The 21,160-nt window shown below is 51.5% G+C and overlaps 1 protein-coding gene across 1 annotated transcript; it reads left to right on the forward strand.

Annotated features, from left to right (window-relative positions):
• The first annotated feature begins 288 nt into the window (after positions 1-288).
• LOC144144202 (uncharacterized) lies at positions 289-20,073 on the forward strand. Its single transcript, XM_077675566.1, has 4 exons — positions 289-294; positions 530-644; positions 13,361-13,456; positions 16,760-20,073. Exons 1-4 carry the CDS (start codon positions 289-291, stop codon positions 17,002-17,004), a joined length of 462 nt encoding a protein of 153 aa, XP_077531692.1. The 3' UTR covers positions 17,005-20,073.
• Positions 20,074-21,160: the final 1,087 nt, after the last annotated feature.

The raw sequence follows: 21,160 nt of genomic DNA on the forward strand, positions 1-21,160 counted from the left end.
GGCCGCCGAAAACACGTGACTTCCTTCACACTTTTGCCAATGCGCGGGGATAGCTGGGGGCCTCTCCTAAGCTTTTTTTTCCTCCATGGCTGCTAGACACTAGCCATCGCCTCCTCTGTTGAGGCGACGCGCTTCTTAGAGGGAATTCCCTAGGAGGCGACGCGCGAAGCCACGTCAAGCCTGCTAGCTGCAACAACAAATTCCCTAAATGTCCCTAACTTCTGTCCCCAACTGACAGTGGTTGCAGGAGCCAATCAAAACGTGGAATAATTTCCTCCTTTTAGCCGTATGCGCGTGCGAACACCGTGCGTGCGAACTAGAAATAAAACTTGTTGGCACGCGGCGTGCGAACTAAAAATAAAAATTGTTCCCACGGGACGTGCGAATAGGGACACCCATGCTTTGGCGCTCTGCGCGCATACGACGAGCAGTGAATTAATTCTTTCTTTGGCGAAGCTTTTTTAGCATGGGCCGGGAAAGCTTCAGTGCCAAGCGAGCATGTGCACAACTCTGGTACTGGTGGTAATAGGAACGTGTTGGCATCGATTCCCTCAGCGTGGAATTCTTCAGCGGAAGCTTTTCTGTCGTAACGTCAACGCAGAAAGTGTTCGAAAGTGTTTGCGAAAGTTGGCCGCCACTGCAAGGTAAGGAGATCAGGTAAGCGGCTGTGACTGTATAGTTGAGGGCCCTTCCAAGCGTTACAGTGCGCGGGCCTTCCAAACTTGTACGGTAGGTGCCCATCGGCCGCCGCCGGTTCTGTTCTGTTGGCAGTCGCCACGCATGTGATGCATGCGGCGCGAAACCGCGCACCGGCTGTAACCTAGCTGCTGTATACGGTGGGCCCGAACGGTGCAGTCAGTGCAGTTCCGGCTAGTGGTTTCCGTGCATGCTCCCACGGGGCAGATCACCGCGAGCAATTCCGTTTTGGAATCGAGAGAGTTCGAGAGCACGTTTTACTACAGTAAAATATGCTGTTGGGCTAGTTGGTGCATTTCGCTTGAAGAAAAAGCGCTCAAAAACACGACGCAAATACGAAGAACGAGACTGGTGCATAAGTAGCATGTATACAAACACGCACACACAAAAAATACGAGATCTAATACGAGATACGATAGGAGCCACTGCTAAAGAAAACAACCATCTTTTTTACCGCGTGTTGTTAGGAACCGGCATACTCATACCAAAACAGTGATAGTGGTGCTTCACTGATACCCGCGATTGAGCACGCTGTTCTGGGGCTGGATTGCAGAAAGTGAGGGGGAACGCGCTTACGAATGCCCCCTGCTGCTCTGGAGGGAAGAAATGTTCGTTTCGCAGCAGACTGTCAATCTTCACTGTGCCCATGCTCAGCTTGTCGAGTCTCTCAGCAAGCAAGAAATGATGCCCCGTCGCCGCGTGGGCTCGTAGCTCGACCGATAAGACAACGGGCTCTCTATTCGTTCCTGGTTCGATTCCTGGCGGTGTGAGCACCTTCTTTTATTTGTTTGCAGGAGTTTTTCGTTGACACCAGCGGTCGCAACAGAAACCTTTAAAAGAAAACAATGTTAACCATTCTGGCCATCATCCACTGTTCTCGTACACCCCCACGTGCCTCCCTCAGGTTTTGCGGTGATGTAATTGCCACTGGAGTCTCCTCTGTGACCTGCTTCAAACTTGTTCCCAAACAGCGCGCTTGTCAAAAAACAGCACCGCTTGTCCAAGTGCCCCATCAGCCCTCCTTCCACGCTATGATGACGTACACCTCTGTGGCCCAAGTAGCACTTCCTGCAGGGCAGAGAAATTCCATACGGCTGGCGTCCTCACCGTTTCGCTCTTGGTCTAGCCTATCTCGGGGTTGCTTGGACTCTGCACATCCATCTGCTTGCCGCTGTGTTCCCCTTTATTTCCCACTTTGCGTGCCTGATCACCCTGCGGTCGCTGGGGCTGTGATCATCTGGCAGTGCTGGGGATATCCAGATGCAGTCATCCTGTCCACCTGACGCTTTGCAGTTAGTTCCTTTTTTGCCAGTCCCAGTGTGCTGCGCGGTAGCATTTTGAGCGCACGGGACCACTTTGCAGATGTGGCCTCATAGTGTGGCCCCTGCCTGTGTTAACTTCAGTGGGGCAAGGCACCCACCGTGCCAACCAAGTCGAGAACCACCAGGAAGTTGCCTACGGAGCGGGAAATTTTCAGGCTGCCATTGTACCGTGCACTGGTGCAATGCACGATATGATACAAACACCCTCCTTTTGCAGCACCCTTCTAAGTCTCGTAATTTGAAGAGAGGTAAGTGTGCAAAAGCTCGAGAAATCCACATACACTCGCTCCAACTTTTTTCTGGAACGCCACGGCACCAAGACGGTCAATGCATGCTTCTAGCACCGACATCAATTTGTCATGAGGCAACAAGTAAAACAAATCCTCAGTGAATCCTTTCTCAGAACGCGTGAAAACAACTCTATGGCTTCGTATGAGTCCCTACAGGGTCGCCAGGTCCTCAGAACAAATATTCGCCAGCCAATTGTCAAAAATAGCCGAAAAAGTCGCCACCTTTAACTCAACTTTTGAGGATGCCAGGAAAATCACCATTTTTGCAAGAGTGATGCAAACCAGAGGCTGTGGCCTGCCTAGGGGTAAAGGGCATAAATTTCGAGAAGTGGCGATGAATAATCTTCATTTGCTACAGGCCAGAAAAGCAAGAATTGTTCACCATGTCTAAATGGTGAAAGTTTGCACAATGTGCTCAAACAATATGAATCAGCACAGAAGGCTCGCCTGCTGCCCATTTGGCTGCCTCTTTACAGTCCCTCGCCTGTCATGCCCGCTTCCCAACTGTCGGCATGGAACCTCAAGTGCCCGAGAACTGCCTAAGCCTTTGACTGACGGTGTTGCTTGAAGTCTTCCACACACTTCTTACGGCAGTTGAGGGACATAGGAAAAAGTAACTCGAGTCTCATAGTGTCGGTAAGTAGCTGTTTCCTTGGTGTGTTTTAAATGACAGTACTCCTTGGGGCCTCCCTATTCTCGAATTTGCCATATCATCCCCATTTTCTTGTTCTGACTGGCCTCCAGTTTTATCTTGACTCTGGAAATGCACTGAACGACAAAATAAAGCCCTTCTTCTGGAATGTAAAGTGGCGGAATTGTGCGAGAAAATATAAATAGCCAGCAGTGTTCAAAGGAGCCAGGAAGTAGCCAAGTCGCCACCCTAAAAATTTAGTTGCCAGAAGCCTCTAAAAGTTTTATGAAGTCCTGGTTTAGTCTAATTTGATCTTCAGCCGAGGTGATTTTTTTTGTATAAGACACAGTTGTCAGTGTTCTCAATGTAATTGACGGTTCGAGAAACACCCGCGCCAATGTGGCATTGGATTCGCCACACTTGCCTGCGCATGTCGCTTTGTTGACAGCTGCTTTGCCACCTGTGTATTCGCTGAGTTGTTAGGGGAGCACAAGTTCACTCCAATAAACTTGTTTTTTCCCTCAAGAGAACTGCGTCGTCCATGGCATCGTTACAATATCATTTATATATCTAACAGGAAAAATAGAGGCCCAAGGACAGACCCCTGAGGAATGCCTGAGTTTACAATAGCGTGTTGAGAAGAGGTATTGTTTACCGTAATGAAGCGACACCGATTTGTCAGCACTGTATTCCGCCTGCAGTCAAAACACGAAATTTTAAAGCCCCCTAACAGAACTTCTTCCTGCATTAACCATTATAACCCCATTGCACGAATCAACGGCCGTAAATCCGCAATGAGCAACTCCTTTCCCCCACTTTGGAATCGCCTCCCCAACACCATTTTTGTCACACCTCACCGCACATCATTCCGCGTAAAGCTGGAATCCCACTTTGATTCCACCGAATAACCCGTGGCTGTAGATATATCCTACCAGTGTACTGTATGCATAAATTTTTTTTTTTCCAAGTTGTTTGTACCCTGATTCCCAGTCGAAGCATTTTGTTTGTTTGGTTGTTTGATTCGTTTTTGTTGTCATTCTTGACCAAACCACCATATGCGTATTTAGAACTTAATGTTATTATAATAATTTGTTCACATTGAATTGTACACCATCACAGAGTGTTTGTTGCCCGCCCTCATGTAATGCCCTCGGGCCTCTAAGGATGCAATAAATGAAACGAAGGAATGGATCTTCTAATTTTGTAGTATACAAGTTAATTTGTGAAATGATTTGGCTTGCAAAACCTTGTCGAAGGCTTTCTGAAAATCCATATGTCTGCTTCCCTTCGTTTATTTATTCAGCAAAGTCGTGCGGTTTCTACTAATTGAGCATTCGTTGAAAAGCCCCGTCTGAACCCATGGTGAACATTTTTTAATATTTTATAGGAATTAAGGATGGTTCATATGTTTAAGAATAATCATGTTTGTTTGTGTGTATATATGTAATAATGTAGGTTTATGAATATATTTATTATTAAGTTTATATGTTTATGAATAACATGTTGTAGAATTCTACGTGTTGATATAAGTGAAATTGGCCGGTAGTTTGGAATAGACTACTGGTCCCCTGCTTTGTGTAAAGGCTTGGATTTGCTGATCTTCCAGTTGTGTGGCAGCTAACCCTCATTCAGCGAACGGGTCCACAAAATAAACAAGTAGGAAGAACACCATTCTGCATAGTGCTTCAAAAAGGCATTTGGAATGCTGCCTGGTCTGGGTGGTTGTTTAACGTCCATATTCAGCAGCAAGTTTAAAATACCATTCTCAGAAATGACTAAGTTAGGAATAGGTGGGAGCAATATTGAAAAGTCTGGATGGATGCCGTTATCACTACAGTCGAACGCGGATATATCAAACACGGATGCATTCTCTTGGAAATCTCATGCAAAAGTATAGCGCTGTTGTATGCGTGTATCGAACTCCCGATCAGGGACACATTCGACACATCGAACGCTGCGCCGGCAGTGGCCCTGCAAGCGCGCTTCCCCCGACGGTTTGGATGCGATGATGCTGACTTCTCGCAGGCGCTGCCGCACTCGGTGAGGCTGAGGCGGCGCCGCGGCGCTTTGACGGCTTCGAACACCTGCTGCTCGCGTGCTAGCATGGCGGGAAGCCGCATGGTAGTGACAACGCGGGGAGTGATTGGTGCGAAAGGTAATAAAGGAGCTGGAGATCCGACTGGAAGCCCTCGGTTTGTGGCATTTTTTCTGCGTGCTTGAGCGGTTACCAGCGGTGGCTCGCGTCGGGGGACTGATGTGGCGTAGTGCGTGTTTGTTCTGTCCGCGGCATGTGTTTTCAAACCCTGGTCAGGAAAAAAACGGAGAATTTGGATTTAGAGACGAAAGCGGACATTATTCGATGGTAGAGGACGGTGAAAAGATGTCGGCTGCAGAGGAATTCGAAATTTCTCGCAGCATTTTTGAGCCCGATACTGCGCACCAAACGTGGCGTAAATGCAAAGGCAGCACGGCCACGGCCCTGCCGATAAAGATAGTGTCGTGTGCAAAGCGGCGTTGTTGCGCGGCTCCTGACGAGAGGTGTTTGGATGCTGAAGACTACGGCGCTGAGTGCCGCGAGAGTGAATTTACAAAGCTGTCAGCATTCTCATACGCCATTAGGAATGACACAGTGGCACAGGAGTGCGTAAGAGTGCTGACGATGATGTGCAGGCTGCGGCGGACATCACCGATGCCGAAGAACCAACCCTGACGACGTTCCCAAGCGCCTCCTGCAGCCGAGCTTGCGTCAGTGTTCAGATTCCCCCCCAGTTGCGGCACAGTGTGCAACGCCGAATTTTCTCATTTGGAAGACCGTGGAGTGAACTTTATGAGACAAAAGAAAAAGCCAGTGAATCTCGCAGCCTTTTTTCACCTTAAATGTAGTGCGGTGGTCGTCGCGCTGTGGTTCCAATTTTCCGTGCTGTGAAGAACAAATATTTAAGCTACCGCTTGTCACAATCTCGAAAAGCTCTCTGATGTGCAGGGTTCTCAGAATATGTGCACACAGTTATATTTTCTATTTCGAATGATCGAAGTATATTTCGTGATCTCCTTGGAGTTCGATATATCCATGTTAGACTGTAGTACAAACAGTCGTGTCGAAGGTGGAACAAACGGTTTCTTCATTGCATGTTCTTTGGCCATGGCGGTTACACTTGTGGCCCTATGGTTGTCGATAGAGTTATACCTGTGTTCACACAAGACAAAGCGCTGGGACAACGGGACACGTGAGTCCCAGCGCGTCAATTTTTTGTCACGTTCCACCAACAGGCCCGCCCGCATGGTTGCACAGCTGTGGCGATCGCCCAGCCGGAAGCAGCACCGGGGCGCACTTCTCTGCGCTCGCAGATGGTGCACCAGGGCTGCCCCACTCCGCCAGTGGGCCCACCAGGAAGATGCTGCTGTGGAGGGAAAACCAGTGGCCGCACAAACCCACATTGTGCCCGCTCGTGTGCTGCAAGCGTGGTGGAAATACTAGTTGCATGTGAATATATTTGAAACCGCTAACTATCGAAGCAGATAACACGATATTTCATTCAGCTTCAAATCAAAGTAGCACCATTTGAAAACTTTGAGTAAATTTCCAAAGTATCTTGAAGTTTGAAAACGCAAAGGGACTTTTGCTTGATGAACTCGTGTACATAAATTGTGCCTTGTGAAACGTGATAAGCACCCCATTGAAGACACATGCGAAATGTATTCTTTGCGACGAGTCCAAACTAGTTTCATACAGAATGTGTTGCCCTGTGAGCGCATACGATCGGCCACTGCAGGCATGCCCCAGGCTTTCATTACTGCTCACACCCTCGGCAGGGATCACTTTACTATCGAGACAGTAATTAAGCATACGCTCCCCGTGAGGCAACACTAGTCGAGCGGGACGAATTCCAATTTCTTCGAAACAGCAATGCAGATGACGCTCCAATATCAAACCACGAAAAAGCTTGATCAAGATCCCTAACCAGGCTTGCCCGCCTCTGGGAGGCCTCACTGGAAAGGCAAGTAGCGGCACACGCCACCAATGGGACCAAATTTGCGACCAGCTTCAGGGAAATCTAGGGGTGGCAGCTTCTCAGACACCTCGTCGATCCTAACCGCAGGTCATGCATGTTTACCCAGGATCCGATACCGACCTCCTTGACAAACTTCGTAGCCCCAAGCTGCCAAATTACACAGGCCTCCCAAATTCTCAAATAGGCCATCGCAAAACGTCGCACCAACTCGGCTCCTGGCCTCGATGGTGCAACTAATGAAGCACTCCGTAATCTGGAGGTTGCATCCTCCCTGAGGTGTTACACGAACAATTGCTGGAGCTTAGACACCCTACCTCGGTCGGTCGTGGAAACATGCCAAGGTAGTTCTGATTCCCATGCCAAACGAACCTCTCGCACTCGAACATCTGCGCCCTATTTCGCTTACATCCTGTCTCGGTAAGCTCATCGTACACACCCGATTGTCAAATCACGTCATAGACACAGAGGCATTCCCCCATACGATGATAGGTTTCCGAGCCGGTTTATCTACGCAAGATGTGATGCTCACACGCCATCATCACGTCATACGATGTTCGCCTGACAGGTTAGACTCATCGGCAGTGCTGGCTCTAGATCTGACCAAGGCCTTCGACAACGTTGGCCACGAGGCCGTTCTCAAAGGCGTGCAATCGATCACCTATAACTGCATCAACGACTTTCTCTCAGACTGTCATACACCCCCATTTTCTTTCGTTCTTTCCCCACTCCTGTTTAGTCTTGCCATCCTGAAAATTGCGAAGAGATTCTCTCCTTCATAACCTCTATGCGGACGATGTGGGCCAACAGATGCCCAAATTGTCCTGCAGACGGGCATGGGCATCGTCACTGAGGAAGCTGGCAGAGCAGGACTCCCCTGCTGTCCATCCGAGCTGGTTTTGCTTCCGTCGCCGGCTCAAAGACCGCCTCAGACACAGAACATCGGGCTCCGCATAAACGGCAAACTGATCCCCGAGGTCCCGATAATCCGAATCTTGGGACTAAGAATACAAAGCAGCCGCAACAGGGACAGCTCCATAAACCTAATGAACCGAGCCGCGGACCAGACGGCCCGACTTGTCTGCAGGGTCGCCAACCGCCATAGGGGTCTTGCCGAAAGCGAGAAAGGTGGCATTCTCCAAGCCTTTGTTTACTCCCTCTACTATGTCCAACCGGGAAAACCTGGAATTCTCAGGGATTTTGAATAGTCTGGAGCTTGTGCTTCTGTCAGGGATCTTTATTTGGAAAGGAAGCGAAATTCACAGTAATGCTGGCTGAGGTCACAGCAAGTCAAAAGTGGACAGCCCTCCGGAGCCGTCGCTGAAGTCACTGGTTCCAGTGAGAACTAGCTTCATACAGCTTGCACAAGTCACCCTCCAGACCCCCTGTACGCCTTGCTTGGGTTCTGGCGTGTTTCCGAGACTGCTGACAGCCGGAAGAAAACGTTGTGCGCCCCGATAGCTTGCTGGGGCAGTGTAAGGGAGTCTGCAGGGGCAGGGGAAGTGGGAGCTTTCAATCCCGTGCCGGGATTTCAACCTGGCACCATCCACTGCGGTTTCTAGTTGACGCACATTGCGAATCTTTGAGTTGGGAATCTGGCGTCATAATAAAAACGCGTTTATCTTAATTTTCAACTTTAAAAGTTCGCAGCTGTGTTCAAAATATGCCTTAAGTATCGAATATAGACATTGTACCCTGTTATAAGAGTTACTGTTAACTGCAAGCTGGCTCTATATTCTGCTGCGTAGTAAGACAGAGCAGTAGCTTTCGCTGCATGTTAACAGAACTTTACGTGGAGTCACCATAGTGGGGTGTTTCTGATTTTCAGTGTGAATCCCAAATAAACTAACCTTCCTGCTCATTCTGCGCAGCACTTTGATGCTAGAAGTATGGCGGTGTTTAAGATGCAGGTGCCCCTCATTCAAACCAGAATAAACTCTTTGAAGCTGTAAAATACAGCACTGAGGCATTGAGTGCGAGCTGAGAACACGGCAGTATGGTTTTACGATTTTTCTTTGGATATTTAATTCACTGAATTTTTACTACCACTCTGTTATGTTTTCTTTTTGAATGAGATAAAAGTTACTGGTTAGCATTCAAACTTTATTATGTCGTATTTTATTTTATAAGCTGCATTTTAGAGGGTGACAGCAACTGGTGAAGGGGTGTCAGCGCGTGTCGACATAAAACAGAGTTTTATGTCGCTCAGGGAATTTATCAAAAAGGCTCGGGGAAAACCTGGAAAACTCTGGGAATTTGAAAATGTCAACTTGATAGACACCCTGTAGTCCATGTAACTTAAGCTGACTTCGATGCTAATTAGGCGAACCTGTAAACGCTTCGACTCATTCCCGGATTAGATGGAATGGGTCTCCACAATACAGCTCAAGCCCACTTAACGAGTCAGTACGAGCGACTGGCCCGAACCAGCACGGGGAGGCACATCCTTCAAGAACTGGGTCACCATACAAACTTGGCGCCACTACATCCCATCAATCCACTCCCAACTAATACTCAAACCGTTGCGCCGCAATGTGCACCACGTCACTAGGAGACTAAAGCGAGCGGATGCACTCCTCAAGATGTACGGCAACGAGCTGTGTGTGTTGACGTGGCAGAATACAGACACGATTGTAATTGCAAACTGTGGCAAGGAACTGGTCAGTCTGGCCGCCGTTCGGTCCACCCGCCCAGAGACGGTGGAAGAGGCGGCCTAGCCCCAAGACCCCACTCCCAGCACGACCATTTCCCATTCTAAAGCTTCAATTCGAAATGACGCGTCCCAGAGCCGGCACTGAAAATTTTGTCGCGACACCCTGGCCGACCCCTAAGGCAAGCAGTTCTTCTGACCTGGACGCTGTTGCCTGCATGTTGCCCCCTTTCCCTCCGAGGAACGCTGCGCAGCTCGGCCCTCTCCCCCTCTCCAGCAGCAGGGGGCCTTCCCGTATCGCACCAGTGACGTGCCCTTCTCTGATTGGAGGGCCGCCTTGGAGGAGCGCACTTTCACTTTTCGCCAGGCGGACCGCAATGTTTTTGCCGCTGTTCTTCCTTTTCTTCTGTACAGGGCAGCGGGAAGACGGTGATCTTGCCCCCCACCAGCTTCGTCCATTGGTCTCTTTTTTTTTCGCCTGCTCCGAGCAGTTCTGAGCAGACGTTCCATGGGCAAATAAAATACTCGGCACTGCTCGGAGCAGCAGACGGAGAAGCCTTCTTGACAAAAGGGCCTCAACGGTGCACGCTGGAAGAGAAGCCAGCCTGCCTGTGGCGTGTGTTGGCTCCTTTTGTACGCCTGTGTTCAGCATGAAATGCCCGTTGTGAGGCCCATATTTACGCTTCTCGAGCGTGTGGCACAGGTGTGTTCTGAAGGCGAAATTAAGGCATTGTCAGTGCAGGCACAGGGTTGGAAACCATGCCTCCTGGGAGGCTTTATCAATCAGCCTCGCATTGTTTTTTGTTTTCCTACAGCTGTCGTGAACATTCAAGAAACTGTGGTTTAAACTTTAAGGAAATTGTGTCATTTGTATAGCTCGTTAGAGTATATGGATATACAGTCTAGTACACTTATAACAATATCCAAGTGCCACGGAACGCCCCTTCGTGATAACCGATAATTGTTATAAGCAAGTTGCAAAATAAACAGACGGAACAGAGCGCAAAACGTTGTATTCGCGTGCCGGCAAGGTCGGTCTGCTGCTAATTTTGCGGAAATGAAGCCACAGTCGGTCACCTTTGCTTGCCGCGTGTGAAGCAAGTGCAAATCTTTTCCAAGAGCATCTACAGGTGCTCCACATGGCTGAGGTAAATGTCCTTGGTGGAAACAAAGTCCCCGAGGGACTGTGTCACGCATTGGGCCTCCTACGAAGACACTACCTGAGTAGGCTGCGCAATCGCGTCACTAGAGTCGTCACTGTTGCACTTTTGGTGCACAATATCACCGGATTCAATCGTTACGTCCCATATAGGAGCATAGTAATAAGCGGTTTATTTTACCATAGAAAGAATACAAAAGTTGACAGTGCCATAGCTGTTCATCATTATATCCGATATATTGTTATAAACGGTATCGTTACAAGTGGACTCGACTGTACACTAAAGTACTTCTGGCTCATGAGGTCACCAAGAGATGAAAGTTGCTCCATGTGACCATGCAGCAGGATAGCTTCTGCATGTTTTGTGACTTGCAAAAATTTGCCAGTTCTTCTTATCAAGCTTTTTATTTTCCTATAGGCTAGTTACGGAAGCATACTTGAGAAAGAGTAAATTTCAGTTCTTTAATTGAAAATCGGTGTATATTTCCTTCAGTTTGAGCACAATCGTTATTCTCTTTGTTTAGCGTGTTGCGAGAGTGAAAACTGCCATTTGCGCATCCTTGGGAAATGCGGAACATTGCTGCCACTCAAGTGTGTCCAGTGGCAGCTGTTCATGGGGCATCGAAGCACGGCTGGCTGCGTCTTTTCTGGCCCATTGCGGTCTGATGGAGCCAGCTGTGGTCCGCTGACGGCCTTTCCGTTCCCACAGGTGGTCCCAGCCGGCGGCAGGGGTCGTGGCGTGCGCAGTGTCTCCGGGGACGTGCAGGGCTGGACACCCGAGGCAGGGCCGAAGAAGCTCTGGGGCGGGGCTGGTGGTGCAGCAGCCCCTGAAGGAGCTTCCCAGTCCGTCCGTCCGAGAAAGCCGTCGGGCAGGAGCGGCCAAGCTTCGAGTGTCCGCTGTGACTTCCAGGGCACTCGGGGGGGCAGAGCTGGCCAGCCTGTTGATCATGAGCCAACATCTGTGCGGACACTCGCGTTGCGAGGCAAACAGTTTTCAAACTTGTGCAACTTGGCTTCCCCCATGTGCACCTCCTTTCAAGTGGAACGTGCTCCCCTTGGTGGCTGTGATCTTCGGGCCCTGGTGCCTGTCCCTGACTGCTGTGCGAGTGGCATACTGGCCAGCTGGCCAGCTCTCTGCTGCCACTTGTTCTGTTGCAATGAAGTGGGCGCTTGCAGCTTCTGCAGCTGAAACTTCTGCCTGCACGTGCTGTCACGTAGTGCCGCACTCTCTTCTATAAACTTCTCCTCGCTAAGCGTGTACAGCAAATAGGAAAACGCAGATTCATTGGATGTCGGTCTTTTGGATCAAATGTCCCATACTTCTCGATATTTTAATTCAGGCTGAAGCGCAAGTGTGGTCCAACTGCTTGAAGATGGACTGTTAAACTCCTTGCAGTTCAACTTGCACTGGGGCCATGCTTAAGTTTAGCGTGGATTCACTCTGTACATGCCACTTAAAATTTTCAGAAAGCACAGCAGTAGTTCTTGAAAGATAAAACGACAGCTTCAATTTAGTGCAGGCCTCATGTGTAAGTGCAGGGAACATTGTTTTTCCAGGAATCTACCAGTGCCCAAAAATGTCCCCTCACCTTTGCTGTTGCTAATTTTGTAACAGACTCGCGTTTGCTTGTTTTGGACTTGCCACTGCTCTTGTCAGGTTGGTTGTTGTGCAGTCGTGTAGACTATGTTGTGTGGTGAACAGATGGTGCAGTGCTGAGACAAGTGTTTCAGGCTGCCACTCTCCATTTCGTCCACCGTGCGGAAGAGTGCCTTCTCGCACAGTGCAAAGCATCTCAACTCAGCACTGTGATAGGCTGCACGCTGCCTGGCGCAGTCTGAAACTTGAAAACTGCTGTTGTTTGTGCATAGAAATGAGTATTGACTCATTTTTACGCACAAAGTTTTTACCTAAAAATAATGCACGATTGCTGGGGCTTAAACCGAGGCTGTTACAATGGGAACCAAGGACTGTATCTGAACGCCACAGAGATCGAACAGCGGGCCTGCTTTAGCCAAAAGGACGTCCCCAGTGGTGAAAGTAAAGCAGCAGGTCGTGCGGGTTGCCCTTGTATGGTGTGTGGCACGGAATGGCACTTCTATGCCCGCATTTTTCTACTGTCCATTTTTACCTGTGCAGTGTCCAGTGGTGCGTGTGAGAATTGTTTGTGTGAGCAACATGCCTATTGTCACCAGAACCCTCTAACGGGAAAACCAACAGAAATTAGTTGCCTGTTAGAAAGTTCCACCTGTGCCTCATGTCAGAGCAAGCCCTTTCTTGCGGTTGAAAAAAAGAGGCACTTTCAGCGCACGTGCTGCGCAACAAAAGTGGTACAAAAGGTGAAACCAGGAGCAAAATAAAAATTGGCATTGTGGGAGTATCCCTGTGGCTGCCTTGTTCGCATGGTTCACGAGGGAGCCGTAGCACCTCCGGAATGTCAATTTTTACGTTTGACCTGACCCGTGACCTGTCCTTCATCTTTTGTACAGTGCATGCCGTCCAGCCATGGACTCTGTCGGCTTGTTCCCAAAGGGAACAGCCGTTAGGCGGAGGGATAGCCCGAGAGTGTGCAGCAGCAGAGAGAGCGTCTCCTCCCCCTCGCAGGCTGCCCGTCCCTGGTGATCAGCCCGGTGCTGCCTCCCCACAGTGCTGCTCCCGAGGCCTTGCCCCCGCTGGTGACCCTGACGCAGCTGGGCACGGGTGAGTGTGCTTCCCCAGCTCTCCTGGGCGTGGCTGATGAGTGCATGCCCGCCACTGTGCTTGTTGCGCCTGCGGCAGGGCCTGTGTGTGGCCTGGTCGCTTCCAGCCGCACCGTGTGCAGTGCAGCTGATTGTCTGCTCCATCCGGGGGGGGGGGGGACATTCGCGAAGGCTCCTTTCCCAGCAGTCTCAGCCGCACCACGACCGCCGTGGCACACGCGAGTTGTGCTGCCCAGCCGCTGTGTGGGGCCCCTCCCCGTCACCTGGGCGATGCCACTGCTTGCCCTGGCTTGCCCGTGCTCCTGAGGCCACACAGAGGACCCTTTGCGTCCTCCTCCTCCAGACGCCACCTGGGCAAGAGCTGGGCCGTCTGACACTCCTTGTGCCGGGCAACCAGTGTGAAGAACTGAGCAGTCTCCCCAGTGGGCAGACAGTGGCCACGGATGGATGGTGCCAGCAGGATCATGCCACCGGGGAAGGGCCCCAAAGAAGCCCGGCAGTGCGTCTTTGCGTGCCATACTCAGCTCTTTGAAAGGGACACACGTAATACAGCCGTTGTACGAGTGACATGTAACCCCTCCCTGTTGCAAACGCTTGAAACGGCCTGTTGAATGGGAGAGCCAGTGGCTGCGGCTACAGAACAGCTCGCAAAGTGGCCAATGGCACGGGGAGAGTGAAAGTGAGAAATGTGGGCCTGGTTCAGACCCGAGCCCCCGGAAGGCGACTGAAACGCACGTGCCACCTGCACGCGACTCTGCTGCGACTGCAGCTCGCCCAGGGGAGCCGAGCGTGGTGGGCAACACCGACGACCGCCCCGCGCGCAGCAAGTGTGCCTTGCGTGGCGCGTCAGTGAGCCCAGAATTGGGGCAGCAACACCTGAACAACACCCCCACTCAGGTGAAGACAGACATTGTGCTAATTCCCATGCCGCTGCGATGCCAACATGACCAACCGAAATTCCCGCTGGTCTGACTCGGACATCACATCACATCACTTTATTTCCTTAAAGACCCCTCGAGGGGGTATTACATAAGGGGTGGGTTGACAATATAGTTTTGTATTTCCTACAAGTTTTTCATTGTGAAAGACGAGTGGTGCAAAAATGTTGAAGGTGACTATGTCGTGAGGAAGGTCATTCCAGTTGCTTGTATTCCGTAAAAAGAAAGACATTGAAAAAGTGGTCGTTTTAATATGTGGGCGGGCGACTTGAAGTGGATGACTTGTGCAGTGAGATATAGGGACGACGGAGGGGGCTGTGAAAGAATTTACGAAAAAGGCAGAGGCTGAAAATACAGTGGCGAATGTCAAGGTTTAAAAGAGCAGATTCTTTTTTGAGCGATGATACACTGGTATTATACGAATACGAAGAATGAATAAACCTGATAGCGCGGTTTTGAACCGCCTTGAGTGAGTCGATTAGATGTGCTTGGTGTGGGCTCCAGATTGCGGACGCGTATTCTAATTTAGATCGGATAAGAGACCTGTACGCCTGCAGTTTCACATTCTTTGGGGCGTGCTGAAGGTGGCGTTTCAGAAAACCTAAAGATTTGTTTGCAGATGATATAACATTGGTAATGTGCATGCGCCAGTTAAGATGGTTGCATAGGCTGACACCGAGATACTTAAATGAATGCACTTGTTCAAGGGCTACTTTATCAGTTACATACAGGAACAGAGAAGGGTTGTGGCGGTGGTGGAATGAGACTGTTTTGCACTTGTTCGGATGAAGTTTCATTAGCCAGCGGTCACACCATTCTTGTACGTGGTTAAGGTCATCTTGGATAGCGGTTTGATCAGGGGGGTTAGTGCTTGAACGGTAGATTACACAGTCGCCAGCAAACACGCAGCTGCCGTGGCCACGGTGCCAGTGGCAGGCAGGCAAGTCACCGGCACCAACGGCCAAGGTGGTTCAACCTCGAAATCACCCCAGCGACGGATCCCGAGCAGCCGGAGTCGTTCGGCTCCAGCACTGCCGGTGGACCTGGGTGCAGCAGCCGGGTTCCGAGGCGGGTGCTGTTTCAGAGCGCCTCGTCTTCTGATTGCGTACCGAGCCCACAGTTGCCACACTCCTCCTCCATAAATAGTGGACGCCACTTGAGTTGGGACAGCGCCGCTCTGCACAAGAGTCATTCCCGGAGCACCTCCAGTTACTGAAACAGGTTGGCAGGTCGAGGAGCAGCTGGCGGTTGCTTGCCGACGCGCTCCCTGCTCGAGGCGTTCTCCCCAGTGGCGGGTCCCTTTGCAGGGCAGCAGCTGGTGGCAGCTGAGCACACTGCGCTGCCTCCGCCGCTGGCCGGCCCCACCGGGGGGTCCAGTTGGTCCCCCCACGAGCGCCACGGAGGGTCCCGCTCTCACCATGCAATGGGCACACAAGTGCCCATTCGAGCTTCGTGTCCTCATCCGGCGCCAACCACAGTGCTAGCAGCTGACCCACACGCACACTCGCAAACACTCCCAGCTGCACGAGACCCAGTCCCAGCCGCCATCTGAGCGGCTTACATGTGCACGCATGTGCACTCCCACAGTCACGCTCACCCACACACACACAGCAATACAGGCTGCCTTCAATTTAAGCCAGCGCCCACCGCGTTACAGGCGGCTTGCGGGTGCGGCTCTCCTTTGATACTCGCCTCAAGTCTGTCTCTTACGAAGACCTCGTGACAAAGCGAGCCCCCTGCTGAGCCACGCGAAGCTCGGACTGCATCAGTGCAATCTTGCGGAACCTTTCCGACAACGAGATGCATGCACCCAGTAGCGTGGAGACAAATGTGTCACCCATCGCACCACCCACAGCAAAAAGAAAAGGCTGTGCTGTTCTGGTGGCTTTATCGTGCGCATTTGTGTGCTCCCAACCGCTGCATCCTCGTGGGTGGAGTCCGCCGCACCGAACGGTGCTTGCGGGACACTGATCCAGTGCCTTGTGTGGGTACAGCGCGGCAAGGAAGCCGACCCGCTGACATGTTGAAAGTGGGCCCACTTGCCTCCAGCCTCGGAAGCGTCCATGTCCAGTCGTTCCACTCGGTGGCGTCGCTTGCCATCTTGCCTGTGTTCACCTGGACTGGGCGTTAAAATGTGGTGTGGGTCTGACTCGGACGATCCTCCGACATGGGAGGCAGGCAAGACACAGTGCCAACCTCCAACCTCAGAACCGCCGTAGCGCTGCTGTCTCCCAACTCTGGCCAGTCCAGGCTGGAGGGGCTCTTTTTCCCCCTCTCACTGCCCTCCGGCACGAGTGCTGCATGCTGCTGTGGAAGGGGTGCACGGCAGGGCGTGTGTGTGACCCGGGTGTGGGCCCTCCTCGCAGCGCCGTCCCTGGACCCGGGCGGGAGCGGCCTGGTGTGCGGCCCGGGGGCCGACGAGGCCGGGCGGCCGCAGCAGCCGCGGCCCTTTGCGTGCCACCTGTGCTGCAAGAGCTTCGGCTTCCACTCGCAGCTGCAGGTGCACCTGCGCTCGCACACCAAGGAGACGCCCTTCCGCTGCCCGCACTGCCTCAAGGGCTTCTCCCAGAAGGGCAACTACAACCGCCACCTGCGCATACACCTGCTCTGAGCGGTGCACGAGGCGCTGCTCCCGCTGCTGGGCCTGTGCCAATCGCTGTGCGACAGGTGCTTTGCATCTAAAGCCATGGTCAAGGGGAAACTGCTGCAGCCACTGTCGGAAATACAGCACTGGAAGCTCATTAACTCACTCTTCAGTAATTCGGATTAGTGGATAATTCAAACAGTACGGTTTCGTTGAGCCAAGTCTCCGTGGAAGCGCATGTACCAGAAGTCTGTTGATTCAGCCCCCGAAGACGTATAATCCAGAGTACGCTGGCCACTTGGCCTCTGACAGAAGCGGACCCTGTGCCTACACGGCTGTGTAGAGCAAAGGCAAGACAGGGTAAAACCAGCCCGATTACGCATGGCAGTTCAGCCTGGATGTGACGAAGTTGACAAAAGTTCCCAATTTTTCGTTACATGCAGGTTTCAAGTTGAGGCTCACAGCAGTGAAGCAGGAACGAAGCCAAAATGCTAGACATCAGTGAAGGAGAACCGATTCACAGTTTAGGCACTGCTCCCAAGACGTGCCCTCGTGATATTGTCAAACGCAACTTGCCTGTCACTTCTGGCTGTGGACACGTCACGAGAACCAAACTCTTGCTAGAAAGGTGCCTGTGTGAGAATTTGGTGCTCTTTACCACACCCGAGATTGTTGAGAGGGTGCTTATACCATGCGGCAACATTTTCCTTTCTTGCCAGCGAAGGCGGCATCTAAAATTGTGCGCTTTTCTTTAAAAGGCACCACTTTTGGTGTAATAGCAGCAGCACTCGTCACTGACGAACTGATGCCACAAACGGAAGTGGAGACGTGCCGACGTGACGGTCTAGCGCCTCAAAACTCAATTCTGGAACCGAAACCACGCTCACGTGGGGAAATGCACGATAGCTTGTGGTGCGGCCGTGAAAAAAAGAACCTGCAGGGTAGCCACTCTTGCTTGCTGCCGTGGTGTTGGGCTACGCAAGCAAAACCACAAGTGACTGCCACATTAGCCCCTCAGTTCAAAATCATGATCAATGTTCGGGCAGTTCCTGACGTTTTCTTTGCTGCTGGCTCCTTACAGTAGTGCTAGTATTCGCTAATTTAGTTAATTTTTTCCGGTCGATTTTTGAGCGAAAGTGCGAAAAACAATGACTGATCAGCTCACCAGCTTTGTTACATCGAGGTTAACCGCCGTGACTTGCCATTGCACAGAGGTTGCAAACGCAGTGGGGAATTGAAGAACTTTGTTAAACCCGGGAATTCATTACCAGGGAGCTTGGTTACATCCAGGTTAAACCCGGGAATTCATTACCAGGGAGCTTGGTTACATCCAGGTTAAACCCGGGAATTCATTACCAGGGAGCTTGGTTACATCCAGGTTTAACCGCACAAGATGCATTCTTTCCAAACTAGGTCAACGAGTACTCGCTGACAGGTGTGTCTCGTGCCAGCGGTGACGAGAAGGACAAGGGGGGCAAAGCGCTTGCCCTCTCAGAGGTCCTCTCAGCCAGACGAAATGCTGCCGCTCTCTTCAGTTTTCAAGAAGGCGAACACAAGGCTTTCCGCGACGTGTGTTTGCTAGAAAAAAAAAAGTACCCGCCTTTAGGGAGAAAATGCGGGCTGCACGCACAGGCTTTTTCAAGCACCAAAGTGTTGAGGTGCCGTACAGCTTCCCTGTTTCGGTGTACTGTTCCTAGTCTTCACTTTCGTTTGTTCGAACTGAGGGTTCAAGTTGATGAGCGTTTGCTGTATATAATCTCTGTGCGGTCACTCATTTCAGTTATTCAAGGGCCCAGGGGCATTAGGTGATACCAAAGTACACCCAACTTGGTCGACCTTCCGGAGGAAATAACACTGAGAGAGCGTGGTAATGAGTGAGTACAAAAAGGAAAAAAACATAGCAGAACTGTATCTGCCTACAAGGCACTCGGTAAACCCGGCCTTTAGAGGGCCGCAACAGGGTTTCCATTTGACACGCACACTCGCTAGGCTACGTGTTCACAGCAGCATGTTGCACCTTTGCGTAACGCAGCGACTGCACAAACTTGGCAGGAAAGAGCCTTCTCTCTCTTTCACCGGCGAGTCCTCACTGCCATTGAAGCAGTGAGGCACCGACGTGGCTGTGCGGCTGCGACACAGCCGCAGTGACGCGGCTGGGACTGGTGACGAATGCCCGGGGAAGCCGCCCGTGGTCCAGGCACTTTGGACGGCCGTCGGTGCGAGTGGCTCTCCGTCACATCGTTTCTTGGTGGGGACAAATGTCCACCTCCGCCACCCATCGCTCGGGCTGAGCTGAGGTTGTACACGTATGGCGTCTTTCACAAAAGAGGACCAATGCTCCAGAGCATCGTCCTCTGCAGTCGGAAATGCTTCGTGTGCGACTGCCTTGCGGCATCTGCCAGCACCAAGGGCAGGAGCGGCTAAGATTTGTCACCAGTGCCCTCGAGAACGGAATTGTGGCTCCAGACAGCCTTCACATGCGTAACAGCCTAGAAGGGTAATGTGGCGAAAAGTCATGCTAGGGATCGTGCAAACAGCAGTCAAACAGCCGTCGCTACTCAAACCGAGTGCGGAGAGGTGGGGAAACGTAAACAATTGTTGAGAGCAAGTGTTCTGGGCCAACTGGAGCCCAACTTGGTTCGGTTTCTCTATTCTGCGAATGCGGAGTGCAGACGCGAGAAGCATGCAACGAGTAGTGGGTGGAGGGAGCATGGTCAAAAAAAAGGAGGCGGCACTGAGAAGGTAGCACTGAGCAGGGCCAATGGATGTGCATAGTTTGGAGCGCAGGAGTGTTTAGGTGGTCTTGCTCCGAGCTGGCGAGCTTGTTCTTTGAGGTGCAAGAACCTCGAACCTTAGAGCTGGCACATTTCAGTCGATGATACATTGGGTAATGTAGAACCATTTTTGGGGGCCTACGATTGTACGAGCAAAGAAATGGCAGCCTTTGGAGCCCTGCTTGGGGGGGCCTCTTTCACGGGGCCTGGAAGAAGACAAAGTACGAGCTGGGCCCATTGAAAAGAACTGCTTTGTCCTGGTGCCCATTTCACTGCAGACTTCCACGAAACGGTCGAGATATTAAAGACAAGGTGTGCAGCAGTGGTGAGCCCTGTTTCTCTTTTGTGTCGCAGCAACCGAGGGAAATGTGGCGGGGCCTCTGCTTCTGTTTGATCGTGAACGCTAGCATGCTGTTGGCAAGGCCCACATCGCGTCATTCCTGCCTACCTTACGTAACCGCAGCACAAAATGGCACTGTTCTTCAGTATTTTTTGTGTCATTGGAGAGTTGTCTTCCGTTGCTGAAGTGAAGCTCAGTGAGCTACCAGAAACGAGTTCTTTCGGGGGACACATTTGGTCTTCGTCAGAACAAGACCAAAGTCGGGGTAAGGGCGTGACCCTGGGGTACGAGTTCATTTGTTACGGGGGGAGCTGCTACAGCACGAGGAAAGGATGACCATCGGGGCCTCGTCACTTGTGCCTTTTTCACAAGGCCAAGTGCTTGGGTCGCCATTGGTACTGACAAAAAAAGGGGGCAGGCACTGCCTTGCCGCTCTGGTGTTGGGCAAAGTGCCGAAACCAGCGTAACCAGTCAACAGGAAACGTGCACCAGAGAGGCTGTAGTTCTCTCGAGAAGCGGCCAGCTGACACGGTTTGTTTTTGAAAATGGAGATATTAGTGCCGAGTGCTGATGTGCACGTAATTAACCCTGATGGTGGCCCTTGTTGAGTCAAGCTAAAGTTGGAAGTGTGCACCGCTTTCCTGTATGCATAAGCGTGCTTCCACTGATGGCGGCAACCAAGGCTAGAGTGTGTCTGACCCTTGCCACCGAACCACTTTTCTTTCGGCTGGAGATTCCACTGGTTGCACTGTCTGACCGGAGAGGGTCGCACTGACGTGGCAAATCTACTGCGCTCCTTCTCTCTCTGAAACGGGCTGCTTTGCGAGATCCACTGGCACTGTGCGAAAGGAGTTCTTGCGGAGTGAACAGCAAGCAGCCAGGGGTTGAAAGGCCCAAGACTGGCGCCATGCATGCCAGCCAGGTGGCACGACTTTCCGGCAGGTTGGTAACCCTGAAAATGGGGCAAAGAAAAATAGGCCTGTGCTGTCATTCAGAACAGCAGCTGGGACAGTGGAGCAACATGTCGTTCCTTTGCGGCTCGAGAGAGTTGTTGCCTGCAGCCGCCACT

This window comes from Haemaphysalis longicornis, unplaced genomic scaffold (genome assembly GCF_048455015.1).
Source record: "Haemaphysalis longicornis isolate Haplotype H1 unplaced genomic scaffold, Haemaphysalis longicornis Haplotype H1 scaffold_66, whole genome shotgun sequence".
Classification (NCBI taxonomy): domain Eukaryota; kingdom Metazoa; phylum Arthropoda; class Arachnida; order Ixodida; family Ixodidae; genus Haemaphysalis; species Haemaphysalis longicornis.

Excerpts from the sequence above, each read along its gene's own strand:
- LOC144144202 (XM_077675566.1), top strand. Across the intron at positions 645-13,360 it reads AAGTTGGCCGCCACTGCAAG|GCTGCCCGTCCCTGGTGATC; the intron begins GTAAGGAGATCA and ends TCCCCCTCGCAG. Across the intron at positions 13,457-16,759 it reads CCTGACGCAGCTGGGCACGG|CGCCGTCCCTGGACCCGGGC; the intron begins GTGAGTGTGCTT and ends CCCTCCTCGCAG.